The sequence below is a fragment of the Petromyzon marinus genome, chromosome 12, assembly GCF_048934315.1.
Source record: "Petromyzon marinus isolate PM22_M1 ecotype Great Lakes invasive population chromosome 12, UKy_Petmar_22M1.pri1.0, whole genome shotgun sequence".
Lineage (NCBI taxonomy): Eukaryota > Metazoa > Chordata > Hyperoartia > Petromyzontiformes > Petromyzontidae > Petromyzon > Petromyzon marinus.
In genome coordinates, this window is record NC_133678.1 from 4,317,676 (window position 1) to 4,330,311 (window position 12,636).

At 47.8% G+C, this 12,636-nt stretch overlaps 1 protein-coding gene across 2 annotated transcripts in view; it reads left to right on the plus strand.

Annotated features, from left to right (window-relative positions):
- Window positions 1-12,636, plus strand: part of COL22A1 (collagen type XXII alpha 1 chain) — a 164,965-nt gene that overhangs the window by 21,175 nt on the left and 131,154 nt on the right. For both annotated transcript variants that reach the window (XM_032952970.2, XM_032952969.2), the window contains 3 exons: window positions 4,382-4,499; window positions 10,125-10,248; window positions 11,627-11,902. In XM_032952970.2, the coding sequence (XP_032808861.2) occupies window positions 4,382-4,499; window positions 10,125-10,248; window positions 11,627-11,902 (518 nt within the window). The remainder of the gene's footprint in view (window positions 1-4,381; window positions 4,500-10,124; window positions 10,249-11,626; window positions 11,903-12,636) is intronic.

Here is a 12,636-nt window from a genome sequence, read left to right on the forward strand (position 1 = left end):
ACCGACCCAAACCACATTGGAAAGGGGGGCGGGGGGGGGCAAAAACACACACACACAACACTCTGCCACTTCTTGAATTGGAATATCCACATTAGTTTTTTTTCCTTTACCAAATCCAAGCACCCACAAATATGAAGCGGCTGACCATTTTCCATGAAAAGCCCCCCAACTGTTTAAACTCTGGTGAAACGGACCGTGGCTTCGCCGGCATAAATGACTGCACGCGCGTGCGCGCGCGCTCGCTTTGATTCGACCTTTCCTGACCCTCGTTGTCTCGCCGCTCGGTAACCAATTTTAACGGGGGCGGGCTCAGTCAAGGGGATGACGCGACGATAATTTGAGCCACATTTGCGTTCGAGCGGAGGTGTCATGAAATGCAACGCGTCCCGAAATGCTCAGACGCATCGACTGCGGTAATCGCGTCTACGCACGACTTCTACAGGCCGTGTAGCCTGCAGAGATGCGTGCTTTGGAAAGTCTTAAACTGCCTGTTTGGTTTTGAATGAATGAATCTCAATTGCAAACCTGACTTTTAAATATATTATTTATGCAATGCACAAATGTTTTTTTTTTTATAATCCAATTACATTTTCTTGCGACAAAACGAAAACGGATTTTTCTTTTACCTAATATATCCAATTATCATGCTAAAGCACGCTGCCACTTTTATGCATTCACGGCATGATTTGAACAGAAAGAGGCAAAAAGTGTGCCATTACAGTGTTTACTGCACATAACCACAGAGCTTCATAGCAGTTCACGCTCACCATCCTAAGACCTCAAACCAGCTATGTCCAACTCAGTGCCGATAATAATGCTATATATATGTGTGTATATATGTATATATGTATGTGTATTTATACTTGTGTGTGTGCACTGTGGCTATGACAAAATGGCCCAGAATGCAGCGACTCTAAGCTTAAAGGCCGTATCTGAACGTGGCTCTTTCACTCCAGCGCTGTCCTACCAGACAGTCTCGCCCCCTTCACCTGATGAAGGCCGCTTGTGTTGTGGCCGAAACGTCGTGAGAATATTATTGTGTTATTTTATTTTATCAATTTATTATTTTATTATCATTCTACGTGACTTTACCGAAAGAACCAAAGAAGATGCAGCTAATCCTATCAGACCTCGAAAGTTAAGCAGGGGTGAGCTTGGATCGTGCCTGAGATGGGTGACCACCAAGCATGAAGCAGGTGCCATGGGGATCGTGTGCAGTGGAGTGCAGTGCAGTAGCCCCTCGTTATTCACGAGGGAGTTGCTCGTGAATAGCACTTTTCATGGATAATGATATCGGCCTATGAAAAAAGAAAATTGATTACCTGAAATAAATACATCAATAAGCTCTTTAATATGTGCCAATTATCATAATAACAAGTAACTTTGTCTCATCACTTTATCTCATTGCTTTCTTTCGGTCTCGATGCAGTCGTGCAGAGCTCCAGATTAGACGTTCAACATGCTTAATGCACGTATGTTTAACGTCTTTCGCACCGTACATAGCCAACCGCGCTAATTGTAGGTGTGAGGGGAAGGATAACAAACTAAACACAAAAATAAGTTCTTCAGAAATTCGTTTTAAATCCAGGTACGCAAGTGCATCGCTCCAGTGGCTTCCTAATATCGGAAGGAAGAGCGTTCCAGACGGCCTCAGAAGCGCATCTGAAAGCGCGCAATGCGGCGACCGTCTTTGTTCAATGGCCAGCCAAAACACGTTGAGCGATCCCAACCCCTCAGTGTCCGGTCACCCGTCAGTCTGAGCAGACTCTGGCCTTCGGTCCCCAAAGGGTGTTCAGAGGAGTGGTGGTTGAAAACAAAGCAATGGGTGATATTATTCAGTGTTGGGGCCCAAAACCCAACAGGCAATTTCACCCCGATTGTCTGTGGTCAAATGTTTGTAAATACAGACCGGACCAATGTCAGTGTGAATGAAACTGGGCAGTAGGGCAAATGTCACTGATCCACATTTGTCCTTTGGGGCGGGGTAGGGGGGGAAGAAGGGGGAATGGTTCTTGGAATTGGAGGATGCGAAAGGCTGCCACCACGAGGCGCTGAGTGAAGCGCACTTCGACAAGACACCAGAAAGTAAATTTAAAGGCCCCCGGTTATTTTTGCCTCAATACGATACTCAAACTGTAATGCCTGTGATGCTGAGCGCCTCCCATTTTATTTTTGAGTCGGATAGCAATCCGCGGGCGTCAGGGGAAAAAAAAAATAAAGACACACGGAATGCCTCCGAAATTAGACATCTCGGAGCAAGTCGGGAGCAAGCCTGCTCTCCACCAAAATGAGCCATCAACTTGAACACAGATGCAAATGCCATTCCATCCAACATTAGCACCAAACGTCACTTATCACTCCGTGGGTTTTACATGATTGCACCGGCTAGCTCTCAGACGTGTGTTGAGGCTCGTGCACTCCTCCTGTCGAAAACTTCCCCTTCGGTTTCTGGAGAAGCTCCCAGCAGGCGTGGAGTGAATCGCAGGAGGACATCGTGTGCTAAAATACTCTCGCAGCACAACCTGAAAACGCGCACAAGAGATCTATCGAAACTACCAGCAATCTGTTAGGTTATATTTTTTCTTGTTGGGTGGTGTGTATGGCACGAAGGCATGCTTTATTTAGGAGTATTGAGAGTAACTTTAATGTTGGACATTGACCAAGCGTTCCAGGTCCTGGTCTTTTTTTGTTTGAATGGTCTACTTGTTGGAATTGCTTCGGCTGCAAGATTTATGGCACTGTGCCTACGACAACGAGAAGAGAATGGCAAATATGTCATTTGCTGTTATTTTTGCGTTGGCCACTTGCCCAAATAGAGACACGTAATAGTTGGCAACCTCCACATGCGAGGAATGATCACGCACACCAGTATATCTTACACAGTTCCCACTTCAAGCACAATGAATGGGTTCTTACAAAGTGTGAGATGCTTCATTTCTCTGTGACAATAACCATTATAACTTGATTCAGGCTTGTGTTTTCACACGTTTGAATGCTTTGAAATTTTACGCGGTACCAATGTGGTGGTTTCACGTTGAAAGAGTGTCATCTCTGTGTTGGGAATTTGGCATATTGATGAATGCTTTCAAGTATTTGCCTTGAGGGCTATGAAAAACTACGAGTCAGTTTCAAGGCAACTAAATTATAGCCACAGAATCTGACGACCATAACATTTAACAGAGGCATCATCTGGGCTTTTATAGTAACCCCATACAGCAGGTCAGAGAGATGAATAACAGAGCCCAATTTGTCGCAGTGTGTAACAAATCCTCCATTCTTCTTGTAATTCCGTTTCCTTGAAATCGACCGCGGACGACTTGCATTCGACATCAGCAAATTGTCAGGTTATTTCACGGCAATATTAGAATACTTTCTAAGCAGGGATTTTATGATCATTTATCCCAAGAGCAGTGCTCTCCTACTCGCTCGTGAAGCATAATAAATAGGCCTGTGACGTCAATTCCTGCGCTAAAGACGATGCATCGATTACTTTTTTGGAGGACTGATTGTACGCGACTTGTGGCCAATTTCGAGTGGATGCTCCGCTTAATCCTGCAATTGGGAAAACGGAGTAAACATGCATATAGGACGTGACAAATGATAATAATTTATTGTTGAGTTCAACCGTGATCCCGCATCGGGGCATTTAATTTAATTTCACGTGGGGATGGTGAGTAAAGCTAAAAGTGCGGTCCTAAAATGTCTTGCTCATGCCACTACCGGTAGAAAGGTCTCCACTAGATGGAGCTCAAGAGAAGCCCTCTGGAGCATGTTTTACCTACTCTCCCCTGCTGGCCAAACAATTTTGGAAGAGGAGGGAGTACCCACACTTTACCCCACCGCATTTGACCTGCAGATCGATTGTCGTGTCCCCATGGGTACTGTCGGGTGGACAAGGGCACAGTGATTTATGAAACGTAACCGTTGTTGCCACTGTCACGCCAGTAGATCAAGTCCAGTGTGCCAACCATGACACCACGACAGCATCCATTGTGGGATGCCACGGTGGCGAGATGTTAACTACCTCCCCTGGTAAACAGGAGGTCGTGGGTTCGATCCCGACCCTGCGTTTGCACGTTCTCCCCGCGGTCGTGTGGATTTTTATTCGGGTCTTCCATGTTTTTCCCTCCGCATTTAGAATCAACATGAACGTGCATTTCGAGTGTTTGGCTGCTATACATTTCCACGCGATTAGCCACTTGGCTGAGCTATCGTCACCCGTGGCCACGTCGCTTCTGAAAAAAGAGCTACATAGCTCAGCGTGCCTTACCTGATTAAAAAAAACATTTTTAAATAGTTTAACCCGAACAAAGGGGGCAGTGTCGTTGCGCGTTGTTGTCATCCGTGATGGCGGCGGTGACGTCGTTGAACTGTGACGCAGGCTTTGACCTCATGGAGCGGTTTGAGCTGCTGGACCAATCGGCCCTCAAGGAAACTCGGGGCCCGAAGGGACACACGTCGCTGCGCCTCGGGAGTGTGCCGCTCGTCCAGCTGACCGAGTAAGCCGCCCGCACTCCTTGTCCCCCTGACCGCTCGTGGTCAACCTCGCAGCGGCGGCGATGCCGGCGGCTTTGGACCTAACCCATTGGACAAAGAGGGCGGTCACGGCATCGCCGCGCTCTTTCGGATGCGCTTTTGCTGGCCGTCTGGAACGCTCTTCCTTCCGATGTGAGGAAGCCACTGGGAAGCTATGCACTTTTCAATCATCTGGATTGTCAAACTAATTTCTTGAGAACTGCCTGTTGTATTTAGTTTGTTGTCCTTCCCACACACCTCCGATGAGCACGGTTGGCTACGTACAGTGCGAAAGAAGTTCAACATAAATCTTGACTTAGATGCTTTCGTGACTGCAGGAATTAATATTCCTGGGTCTTTCGGTAAAGTCACGTAGAGAGTTTGAAAAAAGTGGCGTTTTTTTAAATTATTATTATTTTAAAAAACAATGCTTTTTTAAAATTTTCTTGCTTTGGTTTTCACACCTGATGATGATTGCTTGTCTTGCAGTCGAAACGTCGTGAGAATTTTATTGTTTTATATTTTCATTATTTTATTGTTTCCCTTCTCCGTGACTTTACCGAAAGAACCAAGAATATGAATCCCTGCAGTCACGAAAGCTTTCAATAAAAATTTCACGTAGAGAGGTTCAAAGAAAATAACAAAAAATAACAAAAATCTACGACGTTTCGATCGCAACACAAGCATTCTTCCTGATGACGAACGCTTGTGTTGCAATCAAAACGTCGTTGTTTTTTGTTATTTTCTTTGAAGCTATCTACGTGATCATCATTGGACCTCCTTTGCCTGTACCAAAATATAATAATGGGGTTTTTCCCCTTTTTTCTGGCAACAAAACTGAAACTTTTTTTTACAAGGATTCATGTCTGCATTAACCACAATACTTGCAGTCAAAATGCAAAAAAAGCTGTCATCTTGTGTGGACCAATCAGTTTCAAGGACAATGCATATATTATCAGTGTGTTTTTTTTGTTTTCATTTGACTGCAAGTATTGTGGTTAATGCAGACATGAATCCTTGTAAAAAAAAAGGTTTCAGTTTTGTTTCCATAAAAAAAGGGGGAAAAACCCTATTACTATCTACGTGACTTCACCGAAAGACCCAAGAACATGAAGTTCAACGTACACTCATGTATGTGGTGGCGGTGGGTATAGCGCACGCAGGGAAGTGCAGGGGGGGGGAAAGTTACGCCTCAGCTGACATTTCATATATCTCTTCTCTCTTTCTTTCGTATGGCATTTCAAGAATAACTGACAAAACATTAGAACTGTGCATTGCGTTTGGTAATCCATTTGATGGCATCGGGAGTCTCTTGATTTATAGCGTCCGTACCTCCAGTGGGTTTAGCGAATAATGGGGGAGTGGCAGGCTACTGCAACGACACAACTAGCGGTTCGCCACCCGTCCGTGCACATTTAGGGGCAACTCTTTTCCACCCTCCGTTTGCGAAGGAAATAGCAGCTCCCCCCCCCCCCCCCCCCCCGCCGTGCGTCGTTTCGATCGCTGCTAAGCGCAGCCCATTTTATTCTAAGCAGGCTAAAGAACAGCGCTATCTCGATTCTGCGTCGGGCCTTCGATGATTTCCTGTTTTGTATGACGACACGGGTTCACGGTTCACCACGAATGAAACATGCCAGGTTTGTGGTTCACCAAGGGAAGGTGAAAGTGTCTCTGCCGTGCCGTACCGTGAATCTGACCGTCCGCACAATCAATTTCCCAGAGTTTTTCCGCCAATACAGCGCCAACTGTGAGATGTACTCGCTGGCCCTCCCAAAAAAAGTCAGGAGACATTATTTTAGTAAATCACGTAGGGTGATTTCATTTAATTTGACAAGTGTTAAAACTGGATTCCAATAACATAAAGCATGCGTGAATTCTGTTTTGAAATAAATGTGAGACTTTGTTCTTAAGATTACAGCTGCCTTCTTCAGCCCACATAAAAATTCTAACTAAAATTGTTCGTGTTGCAATTTTTTATTCCATCTTATAAATATCATCTGAAAAAGGAAGAAGAAGAAGAAGAACCATAGATATCAATAATGATAATGGATAAAATATAAACTTAAACAATAAACTATTAAAACGTGTTAATGCCAGCATTCAAATAAATGAAATAGCCCTGTGTTCCGGATGTTGGGACACCCTCTATATGGTGCGATATAGCTACGTGATAAAAGTGCCATCCGTGTTCCAAACTAGGTCCATTTTGTGATCATTTTTTTATTTGCTAAGTAATATATATGAAATCGTAAACTCAATAGGTAAAGTTCGAAATAAATACCGATGATCCATTGAATTTTTGCTTTGCAAAATTGTCTCTGGAGTAACTGCGAGGAATTTTCACAGCTCTTGTAATGATTTCCCGTGTAAATTGTAGCATGCGCGTTTGAAGCATTATACATTGTAAAGTTGCAATCATTAGTCAAATTACAGTTGAGTCAACTGAACTTGGTGAACTTTTAAGCAATCTTACTTCTGCTGCAAGTACAGCAGTGCCCAAACAATTGCGATCACAATGTGAAAATACAATTACAGAGTTATGGGAGATTGATATCGCGATAATCGCCAAAACATGAAATCTGATCTCGTACAGTATTGTGGAATAAAAAAAATCCCCACCATTGCAGAAACCCTCAAATTTCCCATCTGCTCAAGGGCGTTGACGTTTCCCCGCCCCCACCCCCCCCCCTGGTCAGCCCGTGCATCTTGGGAGCTTGCTGTGAACGTGCCAGACTGAGAACAGCAGACATTACATCACCGTAGCGCTCTTCGTGGGGGTGATTTGAAGCATCTGCACAGGGGGGCAGGGGCGTTGGTGGTGGTGTGGGAGGAAGGCGTGGGGGAACTATACAGAGTGCTAGGTAGACTGTGAAGGCTGCCAGTTCTCAGAGTCAAATGTTCCACTCGCACGCCTCCTGGGTAATGAAGCACATGTTTGTGGTGGCAGACAGATTGCTCCTCAAGTGAACAACGGTCTTCGGGCTTAGCCCGACAAAAATCAACTTTCACAATGTTTTATTTTTTATTTGGTGCAGGTAAATCCAATAAAAATGAAAACAATGCTACGTTGTCCACGGAAGTAACAGGTCTGAAAAATGGATTTGCCACACTGTAACTGCGTAATCAAGGGAGGAATGGCCCGTGAATCACCGAACTTTGAAGCATTTATTTATTTTTTCAAGTGAATAGTCACGATGCAGGGAACTGTGAGTCATAAACGCAGTGTGACTTTAAAGAGTGCCCGCTGTGAGTTGAGCGAGGCATATTCATCCGCAACGTGCAATGTGTAATATTAGGAAACAACTTACAGCCCTCTTCGTCAATCCACTGCTGGATGAAGCCCTCCCCATGCAGTGTCCGGTCATGGTAGTCGTTTGACCGTACTTCCCAGTGCTGGTCAGTGTGTATTGGTGAAGAGGAGGAGGGGGGAGGACGGGGAGTGTGGGATTAGTTTAGAACTAGACGAGGACTACTTCGTAAGTTACTTGCAGTCATAGCCAGAATTCGAACTCACCGGGTTTACAGAGCAGTCCTCCAATGCCCCTCCCCCGAAATGTAATGCATAACACACACACCAATGTAGAATACAAAGACAAAGACCCCCACCGTGTAGCCTTAACAGGCTGTTGGGGCACCTATGAAGGCCGGCACAGCACACGAGGGGGTGGGTGGCCAGCACCAAGCCCGGCCGCCTTTGTCTCCCTGGTGGCGATATTTACATGCCGCACAGGGGTACTCAATTGAGGCTGAGTCGACCGAGGGAAGGCCCAGAACGAGTTCAAATAATCGTCACCTGTGTTGGCCGTGAGCGGAAATTGAACTCGGGTCGCCGGGTTCGTAACAGCAGCGCGCTAACCGCTGCACCACCACTCACAACCCCCCACAGGCTACAATTGCATTCTCTCCGTGCGTACAATTTCGGGTACGATGTGGGAGAATGGACACACTCGTCCTCCCTTCCGAAAGCGCGTCAAGAGATGTTTCGCGTTTACAGAAAGGAAGGCTTAACGACTCCTGTGGATTTGTCGTGGTGAGTCCTGCTGTACGGCTGGTGTAGATGGAGAGCAACAACTACAATTTCACATTCAGGTGGTCAAGCCACGATGTCTCGCGTCGTGTTTGTCGATCGGGAATTACAGGAGAGGTTTTGTGCATTAGGTATCGACATCTGTAATGGTTTGTGCAGTGGAAGCGCTCTATGGTGGACCATGAGCTTCGTGGAACAGCAAACCCAGTGGGATATTTTAAGTTGGGTCTTTCGCAAGCTTGAATCGTGTGCGCACGATTGACTGGGACGCAAGCCTCTCCGCATCTTCAATTTACTCTCCCCTTGTCCACCCCTGCAATTGCTTGCTCATGCCGCTGCTGGCGAGAGGGGTCCTCTAGATAGCCCCCCCTTTGGAGGGTATATTGGCCTACCCTTCCATCGTAGCCAGATTTCTCGAAAGGAGGGTATGTATGTGTAAGGACATTAGAGTCAACCTACGGTGTGAGTGAACTAGTGGCCACGCGAGGTAATTATCAGGGGAGTCAGCCTGTTGTACGAATGGACTGGTGGCTATGGAAGAGGACGGTGGAGTCTGCTGTTAGAGCGAGCGGTCTAGAACCAGCGAGAAGGTTCGGGAATGGGGGCGTGGCCTCGGATCTACATAAGGAAGATGCGCAGGAGACTCGGGGCTGTTGCAGTGGGGGGGTCTCCGCCTGTTCGAGTGTGAGCACGTGGCTCCTTAAATAAAGAAACCATCTCAAGAAAAGTGCGACCGACTAACTGTGATGCACCCATTTACACCGCTGGTTGGACACGTGGGTGGGTGGGTGGTTTGGGGCGATGGGGGCGGGTGGACTTAAGAAACCTGCCCCTATTGTTTCAATCGTTTCGCGGCGAGACCAAATCAAACCCGCGAAATCTGCATTGCAAGGCGGCCAGCGTATTAACCATCACACCACGGCCATAGCCCCCCCCCAGCCCCCCACGCAACTTTACCGGCTGAATCGGTGTGCAACAGCAGCGGCAGCAGCAGCGGCAGCAACAGTCGAATGGAATATTTTTTGTTCGCGAAGAAACCCCGTTCAGGAAGTCTACAGTCTGCGTCAGATTTCTCAACCGAAAACTCCCACGTTTTAGTTTCTCAAGTCGTGTCTGCAAACAAAACCCCAGTGATTCAGACCTTCGCTGGGATGCACGCCAGATGCTTTCTCGCTCGCTGTAAATCTGATTTTCACCCCCCCCCCCCCCCCCCGTTCACTTCTTTTGTGTGTAGCTCTCGCCCAGAATGAAAATTGAAGTTGACTGCGGTGAATACGAATCCCGATGTCATTGAGCTTCCAAAAGTGACCGAGTGAAAATTTTACTTTGATTCGTGTGCACAGCCAACAGTTACAAAGCACTGCGCTGTCACGTCCGAGATTACGTAACTTCTTCCGATAAATTGTGAAGTTGCTTTAGCCATCCAGCATGGCTGTGGCAATTCCTTGGCAGGCTGTCTATTAGTTATCTAGGGGCGGCATTAAAGTGTTTCTTTTGTGACCTGGTATCTTTGGGTTCATTGGTCTTGGCATGCATTTTCAATTACATTGCCTCTTTTTTTGTCTGTGCATTTCTTTCCCAGGCATGTCTTTCCACAAGGTCTCCCGGATGAGTACACGTTCCTAACGACATTCAGATTCAGAAAAACTTCAAAAACAGATGACTGGTACATCTGGCAAGTCATAGACAAGTACGGTATTCCACAGGTGCGTAGCACAAGTTGCATCTTCTTGGGTGTTGTTTCACCATACACACACGCACGTGCGCGGCGTTTTGAATGTGTACGGAATAATTTGCCCACGGAGCACGTGGCAAATATGCAACGAAGTTGATTAAAAATAGCTCACCAAATAATGCGGCATGTGAAATTAAAAACAATAATCATTTCCAAGATTCTGCGTGTTTAATAATTTCACCAGATGCACTGCACGTGGCAAATATAACGGGGAGTATTTTTTTGTTGTTGCTCCATACATATTCCAAGTGTAATTAAAATCACTGGCTATGTAAATAGCCCCGACCAAAAAATGTTTAAGTGGAAATACCTTCCTAAGTTGTATTTATTCAAGTAAAAACATTTATTTTAACATCAGGCACAGCTGACATCCTGGTGATGACAGTTGCAATGCAACGCTGTATCGCCATCTCCAAACACTAAACAGGGTCATCGTCTTAGCACTTAGATGGGAGGCTTGGGCTTTGAGGTGGCCAGGAGATGAGAGTACAGAAATAGATTCTTAAAAATATTTTGTGTGGAGCTTTGACGTTTACAACCTCAATTGCGTGGTGGATTTTTCCCCAGGTGTTCCAGTAATCCTCGCACGAGCCAATGACTCATGCATGCAATTGACGTAATGCAACCCCCCTCCAATAAAAAAAAATTCTGAGACTCAAGTGAGGTTTTCTTGGGTAACTAAATGGCATTTTTATTTATTGTATTTTTATACGTTATCCCCTTTGACCAAACCACCTGGAATGCACCCGATAACGTCAGATCTCGGAAGCTAAGCAGGCTCGGGCAGGGACAGTGCTTGGGTGTCAGGTGTTGTAGCGTGCGGGGGGCTGTGGTGAACCTGTAGGGAGCAGTGTGGCAAAATTACTCGCTTGCCTGCACTCCTATGCTCCCGCATCTATGGTCTCCCCGCTATCACTGCCGCAGTGGCGAGCTGCTAAGTGCCTCGCCTGCTATGCAGGAGGTCGTGGGTTCGATCCCGACCCTAACGGCTGCTGTTGTATATTTGGAGTTTGCGTGTTCTCCCCGTGGTCGCGTGGATTTTCCTGCCGGTCCTCCGGTTTTACCCCCCTCCACATTTCGAATAAACATCGCACGTTGCGAGTATTTTGGCTGCGAGTATTTTGGCTGCGCCCGCGACGATAAGCCACTTCCGTCGAGCTATCATTTGCGATAGCCAGGTCGCGAGCTACACAGCTCAGCGGTCGAACAACCCCCCCACGGAGGTGCCCCCGCATCCAGCAGTGGAACTGACGACGGGCTACACATGGGCCTGGCCCTTCCTTGTACACGGTGAGAGTGTGTGTGCGGACGCCACCACCCCCCCCCTCCATACCCCACCCCCACCGCAGGTGTCCATCCGGCTGGACGGCGCCAACCGCGCGTTGGAGTTCAACGCCATCGGGCTGCTGAAGGCGGCGGTGCGCGCCGTGTTCCGCGGGCCCCAAGTCTCGGCCGTGTTCGACCGCTCGTGGCACAAGATCGGCGTGAGCGTGCAGCAGCGCACCGTGTCGCTCTACGTCGACTGCCACCTCGTGGGGGCCTCGTCCATCGAGGAGCGCGAGAACATCGACATCGTGGGCAAGACGGTGATCGGCAAGCGCCTGTACGACAGCACGCCCGTAGAGGTGAGCGCCGTGCCGAGCCAGTAGCCCCCCCCCCCCACCCCCCACTACCTCAGCTGCGCTGCCCTAGCGGTGGAGTACGGAGAACGTCCGAATGCGGTTCGAGCCCAGCGTGTCGCCCTGGTTAATACCACGCGTTTAAACCATGTATGCATGACACCTGCTTCCCAGCAGTTTCGCCGTCCTTCCCCGCACCTCTGATTAGCATAGTTGGCTACGTACGGTGCGAGAGAAGTTCGACATACATACACGGGGCGTACATACAACCGCTTCGAAACGGCCGACAAATTATAGTTACCTGTCACGACAAGCTTCTGAGCCACGCTAATCAGAAGTGGACTGCTAGCTGACTGCACGGACGGCGAGAGGAATGGCGTTCCGGATTAAGGGGGACTGCTCAGGAGAATGAGTGATGTCCCATTGAGCGAAGGATGGGAGGGGGGGGGGGTTGTTGATGGAGTGGAGGGCGTGTGCTGGAGGGGAGTAGAGGTGAGATCAGAGGCATATCACCAAGGTTCCGCCTTCCTGTGAGCCACCCTCTTTGTGGGCGATGGGAAAAATTGTGCGGAATTTGTAAAACGCAGGGACCGGATCGCTGTGGGCCAGCGCCGCACGCTCGGCGCTGCGAGCGTCTCCTCCGCCGCGTCTCGCTGAGGCACGGCTGAGCGAGCCTGCACCCCGACTGTGGAGTGAAGAAAGAGCGGGCAGGAATTTCACAGTTGCCGTAACGCTCCCGC